The sequence below is a fragment of the Miniopterus natalensis genome, chromosome 1, assembly GCF_054644295.1.
Source record: "Miniopterus natalensis isolate mMinNat1 chromosome 1, mMinNat1.hap1, whole genome shotgun sequence".
NCBI lineage: Eukaryota > Metazoa > Chordata > Mammalia > Chiroptera > Miniopteridae > Miniopterus > Miniopterus natalensis.
In genome coordinates this window covers 102,611,905-102,631,006 of record NC_142081.1, presented here as the reverse complement: position 1 = coordinate 102,631,006, position 19,102 = coordinate 102,611,905, and the positions used below count along the sequence as shown (strand labels likewise).

Genomic DNA, 19,102 nt, shown 5'->3' with positions numbered 1-19,102 from the left:
ACACAGGAATACAGGGGTACAAGAAAGGGCCCCTGAGAACACAATGTCTGCAGTCTGCAAAGGGAGATCATCATACAGGAGCTGTAAGTGGTAGTTCAAACAGGGAACTTACCCCCAGGGATACAAAATTAAATCACTTGGAAAGACTGAAATGAACAATAAAATATTTAGCTAAGCTTTAAAGTTACTCTGGCAGAGAGAAGAAATATTGCTTCCAGACTGGGGGTATCTAAGTTGCCATAAGGAAACCATATATATACTTATGTGTATGTGTATATATATATGAGAAAATAAGTAATGTAAATTTCCAAAACATACTATATATTTTTCTCTTAATAAAAGTTAAAAGCAGAAACAGTCAAATAATATAAATGTCTTGTCCTTATGGTGTTATCATCAAACATTAATTTGAGCATTATCTGGTATTATTGTTTTAGCATCTATGAGACTACTGGGCAATACAGTACATTTTAGTTGAACAGTATATGGTGGTCACTAGAGGGCTAGGCTGGGCAAGGACCAGTATTTTGGAGTGTGAGTGAAGGGGAAGGGTAATGCTGTGAGTTGGAAAGAAAGCCAGTGTAGTATATAGCAAATAGACCAGGAGGACTAGAAATCTGTCTTGGTGGTCAGAGACTATTTGGGGGCTACCACAGTCTCAGGGCCTGCCACCAAAAGGAAGTTGTTGCTTTTAAGAGAGATTTGTAGGACTTAGGACATAGGGCATGGACTTTATCAACAGTGGGCACGCAGAGGTCAGTTAAACAGTTACTAGTGGTTCACTTTCATTTAAAATACAATACATTAGAATAAGCAATAAATATTAAATTTGTATACTTAAACCCCCTAAATAACTAGTATAATGTTCTAACCTGGAATTTGCTTCCGCTTTCATCAGGGTGAGAACCTATCACTGGAGGAGTAAATAATTCATGTCTGTGGGTCCTCTACAAAAAAGAAAGATTCACATGAATTATTGAAGCAGACATTTAAAACTAAGACTCATTAAAACAGTACCCTGACAAAACACTGTCCTTAAATTAATGTTTCTATTATCTATTCTCAACAAATTTGAAAACCCACAGCTTAATGTAGAAATCTAGAAATATAATTTTAAAAACAAAATTATTCTTTTTAAATTTAAACGTCTATTGTATACCTGGCAGCAGCACACTCTGGCCTGGGGATGTGAAGACAACAAACCAAGTTGTCACCTCAGAACATGGGGCTAGTGAGAGAGAAGTGCCAACAGGTAACAACACAAAAAAGGACCTTTGGCAAAAGGGGACATTTAACAAGATCCTAAATGATAAAAAAACAAAAGAGTTTGCTAGTAAGAAACAAAGGGAGGCTGAGACAAGACGCTTCAGGCAGAGGAAGGGGTAGGTAGAACTTGTTAGAAAGTAAAATCAATTTTAAAAACTGCTAGAAGATGGAAAGAGGTAGATGCCTTATGATATTGTGTGAGCACCTGGATCCAGCCATGCTTGAAACAGGTGGAACCCTACACTTCTCCATAATACAAGCGAACAAACTCCTCTTTTTTAGTCAATTTGAGTTTCTGTAACCTCCAATAAAGCCCCGGCAACACAGACTTTGTATGCTAAGCCAAGCTTATCCTTTTTTTTTTTTTTTGTAATCCTTTACTGGAGGATTTTTTTCCCCATTGCTTTTCAGAGAGAGTGGAAGGGGAAGAGAGAGAGAGAGAGATATCAATGTGAGAGAGACACATCAATTGGTTGGCTCCCACACACCCCCAACCAGGGCTGGGGGTCGAGCCTGCAACCAAGGTACATGCCCTTGACCAGAATCGAACCCGAGACCCTTCAGTCCCCTGGCCAATGTTCTAACCATTGAGCCAAACCAGCTAGGGCAAGAAGCTTATCTTATAGGCAATAGAAAACAAAGATTTTGAAGTAGAATAACGATAAAATCAGACTTGCTTTCAGGAAGACAATTATAATGAAAATGTGAATGGACCACAGTAAAACTCAACCTTTTTATTTCACAGATGAGAAAAAAACGAGGTTCAGAGGGTTACGTGACACAACAAAAAAAGTATAGTGGGCTTTAAGACAAAATTCCAAAAAAAAAAGAGAAACATGGTATTTACTAAGCATCTTCCCTGTGAAAAGCACTGTACCAAATGGGGCAGAGAAAACAAACAAGGAGTCTGCAGTTTGATGACAGGGATAAGCACCCCAAATGCAAGGTGGGGCCAACTCTAGTAAGTGATGTAGGGGAACTACTGAGTAGTCAATAGTTTAAAGCAGGAAGAGATTGAAACAAACTGGAGCTCAAGAAGGGCCTCATGAAAGAAGAGAAATTTGAGAAGAGCCTTCCAGAATTAAGAGGGTTTCAAAAATAGAGATAAGAGGGAAGAGTGTCTAGAGAGTGAGCAGTCTAAGCAAAATCACAGAACAGTGGAAGAAACAAACAATAATTCCAAACTTCAGTTTTGGCTCCTGTACTGTATGATTAGTGGGTAAGTAGAGATTAGGCCAGAAATGTGTGACAGATCTCAAACATTAAGTATAATTTGTATTTAATTCAATAGGCAGTGGGCTCATATTGAAGAATTCTGTTCAAAGTCATGACATGATCAGAGCTCCATCTCAGGAAGATCAACCTGGCAGCACTACATAGGCGATGGAAGCAGGAGAGAACAGACGTCTTTGGTGCTCATTCCTTTCAATCTTTTCACTGCTTATGCCTGCTGCCAGTCCTCTCCTGGGAACCTTGTGCTTCTAACGCATAACACTGTCCTAGCCTGGCCCCCATCTGTCCTCTTCCCTTTTCTGTTCCTGTCTCAGGGTCCTACCTCTAAATAGTTCCATGTATTACTGCAGGCAGAGGCACCTGAAATCTCTCTCTGCCCAGATGGCTTTCTTTAGTCCAGACAGACCTTTTACCTGATGCCCCTACTGTAACCTTAACTCAAATGTTTAAAACCAAACCTGTTATCATCTTCCTCAAATATTCTCTTGTTCCTATCTGTTAACATATTACCATTATTCTATGATTCTACTCTCTCAGATTCAAAACCTTAACCATCTTTGAGTCTTCACTCTCTCCCTCCACCTTTGCATCCAACCACTCACCATGAACATGGCTTCCACTGCTCTAGTACGGTCCCCTCTGTCTACTCCACTTGCCATTTCCTTCATCCTGGTTATCTTTTACGCCAGGACTAATACCACAGACTCTGGTGAGTCTCCTCTCACACTCTAATGTGTGCTAAAAACTGCTGGTAGAGGAAGCTGTGATTGAGTCTCTCTGGTATTCCAAGGCTCCTTGTACCAAGAGAACAGAGTCCCACCTCCCAAGAGTGCCATCCAAGGCACTCCCACAATTTGGCTCCCACTTGCCTTTCCAAAGTTATTCTAGAATGTTCTTTTTCATGAACCTTCCTCTCCACACAAAGTGAAGAGTCCATTTTTTTCCTTTTGTTGTGTCTCTGTTCACAGTTACCACAACCTTTCCCCCACTGCCACAAGAGCAAAGCAATCAATGTCCATGTCAAGAGCGATAGTTTCCTTGAAGCCTTCACTGATTTTTCCATTGAATGCATTGTTTGTATCTCTTTTATAGCAAGTATAAAATTGTACTTTATATTTTATTTGTGCAAATGTCTAACTTCATAGACTACAAGCTGCTTAAAGGTAGTCTAGTATAGTAGCAAAGCAGAGTCAGACAGACTGGATTACAACCCTGCCTCTACTTACTAGATGTGATCTTTGGGCAAGTTACTAAACTCTAAATCTCAGTTTCCTCACCTGTAAAATGGGAATAATAGCATTTATACATACATCGATATTATGATGATTAAATAAGGTAAATAACGTCTATAAAGTGATAAACAGTGCCTGGCATATCAAAAACATGTAATAAATGTTAGCTACTATTTTTATCATCATCATGATTGCTAAGGGGAAAGTATCTTTTCTTATTTCTGTATCCCTTACAAGGTCTCAAACATAGACAGCCCAATAACAGTCTATTGAATGATAAACTTTAGACTACAAAATTCCATCCTTTTATTTTCCCCAAGTCTTACCTAAGCTGAAATAGTCTCTTTTCCCCGCCAACTTACCTGGTGCAAAATGGTGTATCGTTCACGAAACAGCTCTGCTTTATCTCTTGCTGTTCCAAATAAATTTGGTGCAGGGTGGTTGGTCATTAATAGGCTATAAAAAAAGGAATGCCTATTTATGGCTATCATAATACACAAAGGTAGGACAAAAATGAAATGTGAGACTATATACCGTCTGAAAATAATGTACATTTGGAAATTTGATTAAAATCAATACAGGGAATACTTACGGAAGAAATTTTTTTCTTTCTGAATTGTACACAAAGCGTGGAATATTGAATGCTCCTATGACATTGAAAATATATTCTCTGAAAAACAACCCACAAAAACACAGACTTGATTTACTAAAACTTAAGTATTCTAGATGAACATGAAAACTTGCATTATAATCTTATGTCATACATACATACTTTTTACAAGTCATATACATAGTTTCTTACAGTGTCAAAAATAATACTGGAGTCAGAGTTTTAGCTTATACATTTTCCTCTCTAAACACAAGAAAGCTATAAAAACAAAAACAAAAACAAAAAAAAACACACACACAAGAAAGCACTGCCAATATTCTCAAGCAAAGAAAAAAATTTAGTCAACTTCTAATTAAAAATGTCATGTGTTGAAAAGAACACTTATGTATAAAATAGTCATATCTGAAAAATATCTCTCCCCAGACGTACTACTTTTATGAGCTACAATATTATTAAAGAATATGAGTCATATTCAACAATTTTTATTCCAAAATATTATGCAAAAGTGTCCTAGAAAAAGAACCCCCCAAATTCTGGGCACATCCTTGACACTTACAGTAAGAGAAGGAAAATCAACAAAATAATTTTACTTCCAGATACTATTAATAACATAACCATACTTGAAAGGTGTTTTTAAAAAAGTCACAGCTCTATTGCATCAATATTCTAACCAGCCTGGCCAGGCGTGGCTCAGCGGTTGAGCATCGACCTAGGATCCAGGAGATCGGGGTTCGATTCCCGGTCGGGGCACATGCCCGGGTTGCGGGCTGCAGCAGATCAATGACTCTCTCATCATTGATGTTTCTATCTCTCTCTTTCCCTCTCCTTTCCTCTCTCTGAAATCAATAAAGATATATTAAAAATATATATATATATATTCCAACCAAAAAAATCTTCCTTAAAATTATGTGTTTATCTCCAAAACTAAAAATGGTCAAAAAAACATTCATGCTACCCTGGTGGTAGCACTAAGCATAGAGTAGCAGAGAATCCTGGAATTGAAGAAAACCTAGAATGCATGCACAGCTCCACCGTTTTCTTGGCAAGTTACTGAACTCATTATGGCATTTCTCCATCTACAAAAATGAGAGCCTCTCTCATGCTATAATATGACTTTCTGACCATTGAAGTTCCAAAGACTGTGAACCACTCAGTCCCCACTAGGTTTCTACATTGGCTGACTAGGGCATATAAGCAGCTAGACAGAAATACTGGTAACTTCAATGCCTAGTTATGATTATCATCCTTACACTTTGATACAATCATTTTAAATGTTTATTGATGGCTTTAAGAACACATCGCTGTACTCTAGTATCTTAAATGATGAATTCCAGAGGATAAAGTTACAATTTCACAATTTCTCTATAGCAGTTTTGTTCTGACAGGGAACTAAAACTACTGACCAAAATAAGAGTAATGACTCTTTTCAATTATCTCCATTGCCCCAAACAGGAAAAAATTGTTAAGAGTTAAAACTGTCTTTATCCATTGTCCCAGATATTTTTCTCCCAGTTAAACCCTGTGAATTTGAAAAGAAGTATCATATTGAAAAGGAGAAAAGAAAAAGAGCCACTCAGGGAAATAAAACCCAGGAAAATGACTGCCATGTAAATTCCTACATTCTAATAGCATGAGATGGGGAAAGTCATAAAACAGGTTCTTCCTCATTTGCCATTCACCATATGACCCAAGTTAAGTCTCAAATTCTATGGGCTCAGTACTTTCCTAAGAGCAAAAGTCCATTATAGTTCTGAATATTCAATTCAATTCATTCATAACCTACAGAGTATAACATTGGGAAAGAGATAAAAGCAGTCATGGTATAAACATGATTACTCAAATCCTAGGGAAAAAAATAGTAAAGATGAGTCATTTGATAATGAGGTTTACAATGCAGGCTATCACTTTAAAGGAAACACTAGGAAATAACCACTATAGAAATGTTGACCGCTAATTAATTTCTCCAAGAAAGTGATTTAAAATAAGCACTCAATAACACCTCCAACATGGGGAAAAGTTCATTTTTTCCACATACATAGTTTCATCTACCGACTGACTGCATTCCTGGACTGCTGCTTCCACTACTGATCGTTCGATCATGTTTGATGACACTGAAAAGAGAATTTCAAAGTCAAGTTTTAAAAACAGGCATAAAAATTAGTTCTTCCCACAGATAGCTTTTTTCCTACAAATAATCTGCAGACACTAACCCAGAGGTTCACAGAGTTTTTAGGAGGAAAACAAAGTATTAGGTCAGAACATTACAAAAGCCATAACTTAAATACTTTCATTTTCCACACTGTTCTAAATATTGCTTAGTAATACTGTAAACTCCTAGGTTTAATAAGTTTACATTAGTATAACTTTTGATCACAAGTGCTCTATTTCAGTAGCATGATAGTAACAATAGTAACAATAAGAGCTACCACGTATTAAGCCCCTAGTAAATGTACGTGTGGCACTATGCTCAGTACTTTACAAGCATTCTCCCACTAGAGAGATATTCTATGAAACTGAATGAAGTTCATATGCCCATATCTTACAGATGGGGAAAGTGCAACTTTGAGAAGTTGAAAAACCTGCTCAAGCACACAGCTAGAAGAGCAACACAAACCCAACCCTGATTCCAGACTGGGCATCCTTAACCACTTTGGTATGTTCTCAGGGAAAATACCATGTGCTATCTTAATTTTACAAATAGTAATTTTATAAATATAATCATTTTCTAAATTTTCAAGTATAAATAAATTTTTGAAAGCAAAATTATATTTAAAATTCTGCCTTTACAGTAAAATCCAGAACATTTCTCACAGCAATATTTTTTCTTGATATATCTCCTTGAGCAGCAGAAACAAAAGAAAAAATAAACAACTAGGATTACATCAAACTAAACAATGTTTGCACAACAAAGGAAACCATCAACGCAATGAAAAGACAACCCACTGAATGGGAGAACATACTCACCAATGAAACATCTGATAAAGGGTTAATATCCAAAATTTATAAAGAATTTATAAAACTCAACACCAAAAAAACAAACAATCCAATTAAAAAATGGGCAAAGGACTTGACTAGACACTTCTCAAAACAGGACATACAGAAGGTCAAGACACATAAAAAGTTGCTCAACATCACTAATAATCAGAGAAATGCAAATTAAAACCACAATGAGATATAACGTCACACCTGTCAGAATGGCTATCATCAATAAATCAACAAACAAGTGTTGCTGTTGATGTGGAGAAAAGGGAACCCTCATGCACTGCTGGTGGGAAGGCAGATTGGTGCAGACACTGTGGAAAGCAGTATGGAGTTACCTCAAAAAATAAAAAATGAAACTGTTTTATGACCCAGCAATTCTACTTCTGGGAACTTATCCGAAGAAACTTAAAACACTAATTCAAAAGAATATATGTACCCCTATGTTCATTGCAGCACTGTTTACAATAGCCAAGATTTGGAAGTGTCCATCAGCAGATGAGTGGATAAAAAAATTGTGGTACATTTACACCATGGACTACTACTCTGCTGTAAAAAGGAAGAAAATTTTACCCTCTGCAACAGCATGGATGGACCTGGAGAGTATTATGCTAAGTGATATAAGCCAGTCAGAAAAAAAAAAAGTACAATATGATTTCACTCATATGTAAAATTTAATGAACAAATTGAACTAACAAGCAAAATAGAGACAGACCCATAGATAGAGATCAAGCGGACAACTCTGGTGGCAGGATGGGAAGGTGTTGGGGGGGTGGAGGGATTGAGCAAAAAAGGAAAAAAAACAGAACTCATGGATATGGACAATAGTGTGGTGATGGCAGGGTGGGGTGGGAAGGGGGATGGAGGTGGAAGAGGGCATAAGGGGAAAAATGGTGATGGAAAAAATTAAATTTAATTAAATTTAAAAATCCTGCCTTTAGAAGTGAAAATGAGATATACAGCGATTTCTCCTATGGCATAGAACATGTTTCTTCCTATATAATTGAAGAAACTGAGATCTATCCACTATGAGAGCAAGCTGCATGACTTCTTTCCTTCAGTGCTCTAAAAACGGTGGACATTTTTTTGTAGAAGAGCATTTCTCCTTTGTAGGCCCATACTTGTGGCAAAAAACTAAGTACTTAACTAAAAGATCCCTAAGAAAGACTGAAGCAAGAAGGGAGTTAATCTGGCTCACTTAACCCCCTACCACCAACATTTAGGAGTACCTAAGTTAAGGAAGACAAAGTTATAGCAGGAATGCAGCAAGACCAAAGTGACCCTAAAGGACTAGATCAAAATCAGAAGTTAAGTGCAGAAATATGGCAGTGACAGTTCTATGAGGGGGAAGAACTGCAAAAGGGTCTCTGGGGAATGTACTGAATTTCCAAAGTAACAAAAGTTACCCCTTGGGAAGAAGTGCTATCAGGGGTATGTCCCATAAGGCTGGCACATCTTAGTACTGAATCCTCGACTTCTACTTAAATCTGTTAGTTGAGGATGTAGAAGTATATTAACAATTTAAGAGCTATCAGAATATTACTTACAGGGTTGCTTTTCAACTGCATCAATTATCTTTTCCAGTGCATCTTCAAGCTCTACTTCACTGACAGACTGAAGAGCTTCTGTGAGGTACTTAATAGCTTCACTGATAAGAGATAGAAAGAGATGAGGCAGGTCATTGGTAATTAAGGCTAAAAGTTTTATGACAAAAACTCAATCTGGCATTGAAATCAAGATCTACTCACTCTTCCCTGAAAGCAGTAGTCACCTTCCCTGCACTTTCTAAACAAATTCTATATCCTGTCAACATAACCATTCTCAAATCGCATCCTTTTTTTTTCTTTTTAATCCTCACCTGAGCATATTTTTTCCATTGCTTTTCAGAGAGAGCGGAAGAGAGGAAGAGAGAAAGAGAGAGAGAGAGATAAACATCAACATGTGAGAAAACACATCGACTGGTTGCCTCCCACACGTGCCCCGACAGGCTATGGATGGAGCCTGCAACTGTGGTACCTGCCCTTAGCCAGAATTGAACCTGGAACCCTTCAGACCACTGAGCCAAACCAGCTGGGGTACAAATCACATCCTTTTAAGAAACCTTTCTAGACCAGCCCTACCTGCTGCAATTTCCCCTCCTTCTGAAGTTGTTAAAAAGCTCAAAGATATATATATATATATATAGATATATGCACCCTAAATCTGATATATTACATTAGCCTTGTACAATTTCTTACCATACACTTAAGTCAGGACTTGATCTGCTTCAGTGTCCTGAATATAAAAGACTTACTTAAGCAACACTCATATCAAATTACATGAATCTCTCCAACCAAAAAAAGAAACCCTTAATAAAGCTGCAATTTTAAAAAATTATATGAATCTCTGATTTAATTACCAATAGTGCTCAGAATGAACACTACAAAGGAGAAATGCTCTTTTATAGAACGAACACTGTGCACGTAAACAATTAGCTAATTACATGCCATTCTGTATTTGTACCACGCAACTTTATGCTTTATATCAATACTATTGCTATATGCATCACACCAATTGTTCTATATTTTGGGTTGCTTATTGTTTCATGTGTGGGTGTCACATCTCTCCAATTTATTATAGATAATACTCCTGGAGAATTGTAACTGTGACACCTTTTGGCACAGTGCTAAGCACACTAAAGATGGCCTATAAATATTTGATATTGAGTCCCTAAAATCATAGGCATTTTGGGTGAATCTTGAGACAGCCCTTAGGATAGACCAAAGCCCATAAAACTATATAGGATCTGGTCCTGCCAAAGTCTCTAATTTTTCTGGTGCTCTCCTGTCTCGGGGTCTTAAGATGGTCATTTCCCCCAACTCTTTTCTTCACCTAGTCAAGTCCTGCTCATCATTTTAGCACTCAGCTCAAACCAATTCTTCAATAAAGCCCTTCCTTGACTCTACAGGCATTTCTACACCTGATTATACACTATCATAGCACATCTTTCCTTGAATACTTCTCACAATTGAAGTTAAATAACTTTGAATTATTTAATATTCATGGTACACAGACTTCTAAGATGACCCCTAATAATCCATGCTTTCTGGTATTCAGATCCATGAGCAATCCCCTCCCTTTAACTGTAAGCTGCACCTAGTGACTTTCCTCTAATGACAGAATATGGTAAAGGCAGTAATAGAATATTTTACAGTAAAATTTTATAAGTGACAAGAAGTCACTTAACATGATTAGGTTACAAAAGATTGTGACTTCCATCTTAAAAGCAGAGTCTCTCTTGCTGGATTTGATGAAGCAAGCTGCCATGTTGGGGATGCCCAAATGGCGGAATTGAGGCCCTCCATCCAACAATCCTGGAGGAACTGAATACTGCCAAGCACTGAATTTGCTTGAAAGGGAGTCCTACCCAGTTGACATTTGAGATAACCCTAACTTGACCATAGCCTTGTGAAAGATCAAGAAGCTAAGGACCCAGCTAAGCCTACTTAAATTACTGACACACAGGAAAATTGACCCCCTAGCTCCACAGTGTCTTACTCTCTCTTACTCCCTTGCCCCAGCACAGTGCTTTGCAGGTAATAGATTTCAGTGTATTTCTGACTGAATTAATGAATGAATTATAGCTTAATATTCAAATTCTAAGTGAAAAGAAGAAAAATTGATCAACTGTTTATATTTTCAAACTGTAAGGGATCAACTGAACAAAATTCATTCTTTTCTCCCTGAGCATGTCCACTCTTACCCTTGTTCACCCACTAACCCAAAGACAAAGTTAAAAGTCCCATAAAACTAATCATTACCAAAACAAAAACTCTTTACAGGAAACAAGAGTAATGAAAACATGGTACAAAAAAGTATATTCCGAGATTCCAAGATGGAGGCGGAATGAGTGGAAGCTACACTGACACTCTCCGAGGACCAAACTGGAATTACAACAAACATAGAGAAAAACCATTCTGAATAATCAACTGAAGACTAGCTGGAGAGCACCCACATAACCAAGGACCTAAAGTGGAGGCTGCATAGAGACTGGAAGGAAGTGCGAAGGCATGAGAGGGCTGGCTGGGCTCCCACAGGCAGCAGCTGAAGGTCCCCAGGGACATCTCAGCTGTGCGGGGTTCCCACTGAGAACTCTGGGACCTAAACCCCAGGCAGGGCTCCCTAGTCCAGAGCACCAGAACTGAGAAAGGTGCCCACATAACATCTGGCTGTGAAAAGCAGTGGGGGTTCTGTCTGCCAGGGAGAGATGGCTGGAAATGCAGACGCTCTCTGAAAGGGCCAACACACAAAGTTTCCTGTGTAGCCACTCACCTTGGGTTCCGGAGGAGGGACAGCAGAGTTGACTAGAGCAGTGAGGGAAAACCTAAGGTTGTGGGGTCTGGAAATAGAGTTCAGAGGGCATCCATCTGGATTCCTGGGCTGAGTCATTCCCCCACAGAGCAGAAGACATCTTTCTCAGGCAGACATTTACCATCCAAGCAACTTTTGCCCTGGGGGTAAGCAATTGCCTCACCCCGGTAGAAAACCTCTCCCCCGAACCCTGTGTAGTTTCTACAGCCTGAAGCTCATTAAGAGACTGAATAACAATCAGCCTCTGGGTGCTTTTGAGTGTTTTCCTGATCTGCTTCTGGACCAGGACTTGGAAAAGTAGGCCTTGGTGCACATCTGGGTCCTTTTAAAACGCACCCAGCCCCAGCAGAGGGAACCACGAGCTGTGGAGTGGGGAAAGCTTCAAACAGGGTACTCAAGGCCAGTCACAAACAGTGTCTGACACTGACCTGCACCAGACACCATCCAAAAGACTGAAAGTCCTAGCAGATCTACTGCATACATAGACACAAACCCAAAGACAAAGTTAAAATGGGGAGATAAAAAAACAAGTCCCAAATGAAAGAACAAAAGAATTCTCCAGAAGAGCTAAATGAAATGGAGATAAGCAATCTATCAGATATACAGAGTTCAGAATACTGACCATGAGGATGCTCAACAGCATGAGAAAAGATATGAAAACTGTGAAGGAAAATAAGAATGATATAGTAGAAATAAAAAATACACTGGAAGGAATAAACAGCAGATTAGGGGAAGCTGAGGATCAGATCAGTGAATTAGAAGACAAGGTAGAAAAAAAATCACTTAATCAGAGAACCAAAAAGAAAAAACAAGTAAAAAACAGGACAGCTTAAGGGAGCTGTGGGACAACATGGAACATTACAATATTCGCATATAGGAATGTGAGAAGAGGTGGAAAGTAAGCAAGGGTTAGAGAACATGTTTGAAGAAATAATGGCAGAAAACTTCCCTAATCTGGCCAAGGAAAAAGTCACACAAGTTCAGGAGGCACACAGAGTCCCAAGCAAGAAGAACCCAAGGAGGCTCACACCCAGATACATCATAATTAAAATGCCAAAAATTCAAGACAAAGAGAGAACCTTAAAGGCAGCAAGAGAAAAGCAATCTTTACCTACAAAGGAGCTCCCATAAGGCTGTCAGCTGACTTCTCATCAGAAACTCTACAGGCCAGAAGGGAATGGCATGAAGTATTCAAGGTAATGAAAAGCAAGGATCTGAAATCAAGAATACTCTATCCAGCAAGGCTATCATTCAAAATAGATGGTGAAATAAAGAGCTTCCCACACCAAGAAAGGCTAAAGGAGTTTATCACCACCAAACCAGCATTGCAAGAAATGTTAAAGGAACTGCTGTAATAAGAATCTGAAATAGAGAAACAAAATGGCAATAGATAAGTACCTATCATAATAACCGTAAGTATAAATGGATTAAATGTTCCATTCAAAAGACATAGGGTAGCTGAGTGGATAAGAAAACATGACCCAGCCTGGCCGGGAGTGGCTCAGCAGTTGAGCGTTGACCTAGGATCCAGGCGATCGGGGTTTGATTCCTGGTCAGGGCACATGCCCAGGTTGCAGGCTGGATCCCCAGTCGGGGGTGTGCAGGAGGCAGTCGATCAATGACTCTCTCATCATTGATGTTTCTCTCTCTCTCTCTCTCTCTCCTTTCCTCTCTCTGAAATCAATAAAGATATAGTTAAAAAAAAAAAACATGACCCAAATATATGCTGTCTATGGGAGTCCCACCTCAGATCAAAAGATTCACACAGGCTGGAAAAACAACCACCACCACCTTCTGGAGGACTTTAAAGGAGAGTTTGACAGCAACACAGTCATAGTAGGGGACTTTAACAACCCACTGACATTACTGGATAAATATTCCAGGCAAAAAATCAACAAGGAAACAGTGATTCTGAATGACACACTAGATCAGATGGATTTGATTGACATTTAAAGAACATTTCACCCCAAAGCCGCAGAATATACATTCTCCTCAAGGGCACATGGGACATTCTCAAAGATAGACCACATGTTAGGACACAAAACAAGTTCTCTACAAGTTCAAGAAGACTGAAATCATATCAAGCATCTTCTCAGACATTTACACATGGAATACTATGCAGCTGTAAAAAAGAAGGATCCCTTACCCTTTCAGACAGCATGGATGGACCTGGAGAGTTATTATGCTAAACAAAATAAGCCCGTCAGAGAAAGACAAGTATCACATGATGTGGAATCTAATGAACAAAATAAACTGATGAACAAAATAGATCTAGGACTGTTTGAAGGTGGCAAGCAAGCTCCGCCCCAGTGTCCGGTACATTAGCGGTGATCGCTCCAGCTCCACTCGAAATTTGTGTCCCTTCTCATTAACGAGTTAAATTAGAGATGTTCTTCATTAAAAAAAAAAAAAAAAAAAAAGAGCCTGGCCCGGCGTGGCTCAGCGGTTGAGTGTCAACCTAGGATCCAGGTGATTGGGGTTCGATTCCCGGTCACGGCACATGCGCGGGTTGCAGGCTCAATCCCCAATGATTCTCTCATCATTGATGTTTCTGTCTGTCTCTCTCTCCTTTCCTCTCTCTGAAATCAATAAAGATATATTAAAAAAAAAAAAAAATCCAGAGACACAGAAGCATAGAATAGACTGATGAATCTCAGAGGGAAGGCAGCGGTGGGGTGGGTGGAGAGAGATTAACCTAAGAACTTATTTGCGTATATGCATAACCCATGGACACAGACAATAGTGCGGTGACGGCCTGGGGGGGGCAGGCTGGAGGGGATCAATGGGGGGGGGGATCTCTGTAATATTTTCAACAATTAAGATAAATTAAAACATAAAAAAAGAGAAAAGTATATCCCATCTGGGAAATTTTCAATCAGATATGTAAATACTGTATTCTTTTTCTTTTTTTAAAATCGGTTTTAATAAGAAAAATCTTGGAAAGGTTCATTCTGTAGGTCCTAGAAAGCACTGATAAGACCTGGAAACCTATCGGAGAAGTTTTAATGGAAATCACGAAAGGAAAAAAGCAAAGATGGAAGGAAAGAAAGAGAAAAAAGGAGAAAGGGGAGGAAAGAAGAAGAAGAAAAAAAAGACCCCCTTTTTAACTCTCCAAGAACTCTCTATGATCCAAAATCGGGAAGGGTGGCAGGGCCCACAATTTCTGTAACAATATAAGTTGACAGCTACTGACATGCACATGAACTTTCCAAGGTCTCTCATTAGATGTGACTATGTCAAGCGCGCTGCTAGGATTCCCATTTTGCGGAGGCAAAGACTTGGGCGGGGGGTTAGCGCCAAAGTCGGAGTGCTAATAAACCGCTGCTGCGACCCAGAGCGCTGCTTCTCCGAGTCGGTTCGGTACCTGCAGGAGGGCAACCTAGTCCTACCTGATAGAAACTTTGCGACTCTGTGCCAACGTAGGAGAAACCTAAGAAGGCACTGCACTCAGACCACAGCGCCAAAAGCACTTAACTTCCTAGAGCTTTTTAAGGATCGCTGTCATTTAAGGTGAAACCCCTTCCCGGTGCGCGGAGAGCCTCGCTGCCCCGCGGGGTAGCTTGGCCCTGGCTGTCCTCTCTGCTCCCGCCAGTGGCCGGGTCTACTCACCCCCTGAGCAGCAAGCCCCGCAGCTTGAAGGCTGAGACAGCCCGGCTCCGCAACCGATCGGGCGCCATGTTCACGTTTTGGCGCCACGGCCGCGGCACCGCCCCTCGCCGGCACCGCCCCTCGCCGGCACCGCCCCTTCCCGGCACCGCCCCTCGCCGGCACCGCCCCTTCCCGGCACCGCCCCTCGCCGGCACCGCCCCTTCCCGGCACCGCCCCTTCCCGGCACCGCCCCTCCCCGGCACCGCCCCTTCCGGGCTGCGCTGCGCCTCCGCTCCCGGGAGCTGCGGCCCCGCGCGTGTTCTACACCGTTGCTGCCGCGGCATAGTGAGCCCCGCGGGCCTCAAGCTTGGCGGCTGCGGTCCCAAACAATGTCGGCTGAAGGAGGACAGCACCCTGAACTTTTTTGCCCTAGAATGAAGGATGGGAGCGTCCTTCCTGTGTCTGGGAATGTGCTTACCTTATCCCAAGTGCATCGTTGAGCCGCTCGCAACGCTGCCCTCGGCCTTCCGCGACTCAGGTCGGACTCACCCTGGACCTGAGGTCCTTGTGTACTCATGCTTTCTGCTTTACACAGGCCCTGAAAGTACTCTGTGTCGCCACTTGGTTTTCCCTGACATTAACTCGAAAGTGCTAAAAATCACCATCATTCCCACCCGCCCGCTTTTTATTTAGAAGTTGAGGGTTTCCTATGAGCCATAAACTGTCATAGGTGCTGTAAATGTATTAATTGCGGCATGCTCATAAATTCTGGTAAGTTGTGTACTACTTTTTCAACATCATTTTACAGATGAGGAAAAGGTGGCAGATGGTTCACTCAAAATGAAAGGTTTAGGAAGTGGTGGAGTCAGGATTTGCACTCAATCTGATCCCAGCAAGTGGACTGTTAATCTGCCACATTTCAAAAGGCTTGCTCCGAGGAGTTGACTAAAACCACGGAATGCTTGCAGATGAGCATGCAGCCTCATAAAACATGAGGACGATTTTGAAGTGTACAGTAACCTCTAAGGTATATGGTTAACTTTGAAAACAAAACAAGCAAAGTATGGTAAAGGAGGGGAAATAGGTGTGCATGCATGTGTGTACTCATATGCTTGTTTTTGCATTTTAAAAAACTTCTGACACTAAAACTAGACACTAAAAACATGGTTAACCATAAACGGCATGAAGGGATAAAGACTGCAGTGAGAACTTTCTTTGTAGTGCAAGTTTTAACTGTTGACCCATGATCTTTTACATATTCCAAAAAATATAAAAAAGTGAACTTAAAAGTTGAAAGTATACCCAAAGCAATATACCAAACTGTATATTAAATTGGTAACATAACATCACAGAGACAAGTGATTTTTGAACCGTTTTTTGTGTATTTTCGGTGAACTACAAGGTGTGCTCCCCCAAAATGTATACAGCTGATAGCTCAATTTTGATAATCAAATGTATTTTAATAAACACTGCCTTGATGATTATTCAAAGTGTGTGTATACATTTTTGGGGGACACCCTATATATTATAAAGACCAAAAAAAAACTGCAAAGAAAATTTGAATTTTTATGTAAGAAAGGAGATGAAATAAAAATAAACATACAGTCAATTCTCATTATTTGAGGTAGTTTTATTCTACGTAGGTATCGCCAACATTGATTTAACACATACTCATTGTTCCTAGGTTCCTATGAGCCTCTCCTCACATTTTCATTAACTGGTCAATACATAAGCTTGTTTTACATGTATTTCTCTTTAAAGACATCTTTAATATATGTTATTGATTCATGAACATTGAAGTCAGGGCCTATAGCGCTATAATTTGTACCTGAAGGAAGCCCATCTAACACTTGTATTTTCTCCCTAAGGCACATCACAGCCTTCCTGGACCTTGGAATCCTAGGCAGCATGTCAGCACTATGCTTGGAAGCCATTTAATAAGAGAAATCACAAAATATGTAAAATGTGGCACTAAATGTACCTCAAAAAAGACACTTTTTTTCATAGTTTAAGAGATGAAACATGAAAGCAGAATGTCACCTTGTTCAAATTCACCTGGGAACATGTGTATTGGGCAACAAATTTTTCAGTGCTCTGGGAATGTTCACAAATGATTGTGAAAGCCCCCAATATTGATTTGGGTGTTACAAGTAAATTTTAGTAAATAGGTGAATTCACAAATATAGAATGCACAAATAATGAAGATTGACTGTATCTACTTAACCACCAGAAGGATAAACAAGACAAAAAATGGGCCCTGGCCAGGTAGCTCAGTTGGTTAGAGCATCATCCTGATACTCCAAGATTTTGGGTTCAATCTTGGGTCAGCAGCACACATACAAGAAACAAGCAATGAATGCATAAAAGGGTAGAACAACAAATCGATGTTTCTCTCTCTCACCCCCCCCACACTTCCTCTCTCTCTAAAAAAAAAAATCATATAAAATTTTAAAAATGAGACACAAATGGTTATTATGGGCAGGAAAGTGGGAAAAAATAAGACTATAAAATGCTAAAACCATTAGGCAAAAGGGAAAAGGATATTTGCACAGTCCCAAAGTATCACCCCACAGACTACTGGCCAATACTACACAGGCAAAACTTACTTTTAAAATGAACTTTCAGAGGTTATCACCTTAAGCATCAAACTTGCATCACAAATTGTGGGCTAATTTGACATGGTTACTGTTACAATGCAGTACAACATATACAACATCACTTCTGAAGTATTCTTGCCAAAAATGTTAATCTCAATTTAATCAAATATTGATCTAACTTCTGGTTTAAGGAAATAACTTTTAAGTATCTCTCAAATCTAACCACTTCAATCCCATGGCCAGGGACCTTACTAGGACACCAATCTTGCCATCAGAATAAACTTTCTAAAACATAATTCTTACTATGTCACTTATCTGCTTAAAACACTCCAAATCTCCTATTAGGATAAAGTGAACAGGTCACCTCTGTTTCATCTGCCAGCAACACTTCCTCTTCACCTCTGTTTACCTAAACAACTTCCACTCATCCTTCAGTTCTTAGCTTATACTTTACTTTCTCCTGAGAACATTCCCTAACTCTCCCAAATCTGAGCTGGGGACCCCCTGAGTTTCATGTCTGGGGTGATGCATCAGAGAAGAGCATTAGCATGCTTCTTGGGGGAAAATATCCATAAATCTGTAAATGGAATTTTTCCAGTAACAGTAGGAGTTTAAAGCCAGAAGTGTCCATGAGATGATAAAGCTTCTAAGAACTCACAAAAATCTTGGTGAGGGCTTTGGAATTCCACTGTAGGTGGAAAAGGGATTCCTGGGACAAAGGACCACCAGGTTACATATATTAATAACAATGAATACTACCACTGCTACTACCATTTACTGAGCACCTGAGTGCTTATACCAGAGCTGTGCTATGTGCAATCCATCTTGCTGCCTTCAGTCCTGACTGTCCAACTATCCAAAGTAAATGTTTTAATAACGTAATCATGTTACATTATTCACTCCCTGCTTAAGATCCTTGGGCCTTAAAGTTTAGACGCAGCATGACATGCATCGCTGATTGTCCATTCCAACTTTATCCTTGGCAGTATCCCACAGGCATTCTGTAGTCATACTGAACTATTTATACAGTTTGTCAGCAAAACTCAGTTGTCTCCCTTTGTGACCCTTCTTCCCCAATAGATCACATCTTTCCTTCCTGTTTTTCTCCTGTATTTTGCCCACATTTCTACTATACTTCTCAACCTATATGGCATGAATTTCTTTACGTATCTTTCCCTTTGGCTGGACTTTTAAGTCCTTATAGTAGAACTATGTCTTATGCATCTTAAAATTCACTTCGTTTTTTA

General features: G+C 39.8%; 1 protein-coding gene across 2 annotated transcripts in view; it reads right to left on the bottom strand.

The window, feature by feature from the left end:
- The window catches only part of POLE2 (DNA polymerase epsilon 2, accessory subunit), a 33,027-nt gene extending 17,675 nt beyond the window's left edge, over positions 1 to 15,352 (bottom strand). For both annotated transcript variants that reach the window (XM_087824838.1, XM_087824839.1), the window contains exons 1-6: positions 15,280 to 15,352; positions 8,868 to 8,968; positions 6,377 to 6,452; positions 4,324 to 4,401; positions 4,094 to 4,187; positions 873 to 947 (exon numbers count right to left, since the gene is read on the bottom strand). In XM_087824838.1, coding sequence (XP_087680964.1) covers positions 873 to 947; positions 4,094 to 4,187; positions 4,324 to 4,401; positions 6,377 to 6,452; positions 8,868 to 8,968; positions 15,280 to 15,347 — 492 coding nt within the window. In that variant the 5' untranslated portion in view covers positions 15,348 to 15,352. The remainder of the gene's footprint in view (positions 1 to 872; positions 948 to 4,093; positions 4,188 to 4,323; positions 4,402 to 6,376; positions 6,453 to 8,867; positions 8,969 to 15,279) is intronic.
- Positions 15,353 to 19,102: the final 3,750 nt, after the last annotated feature.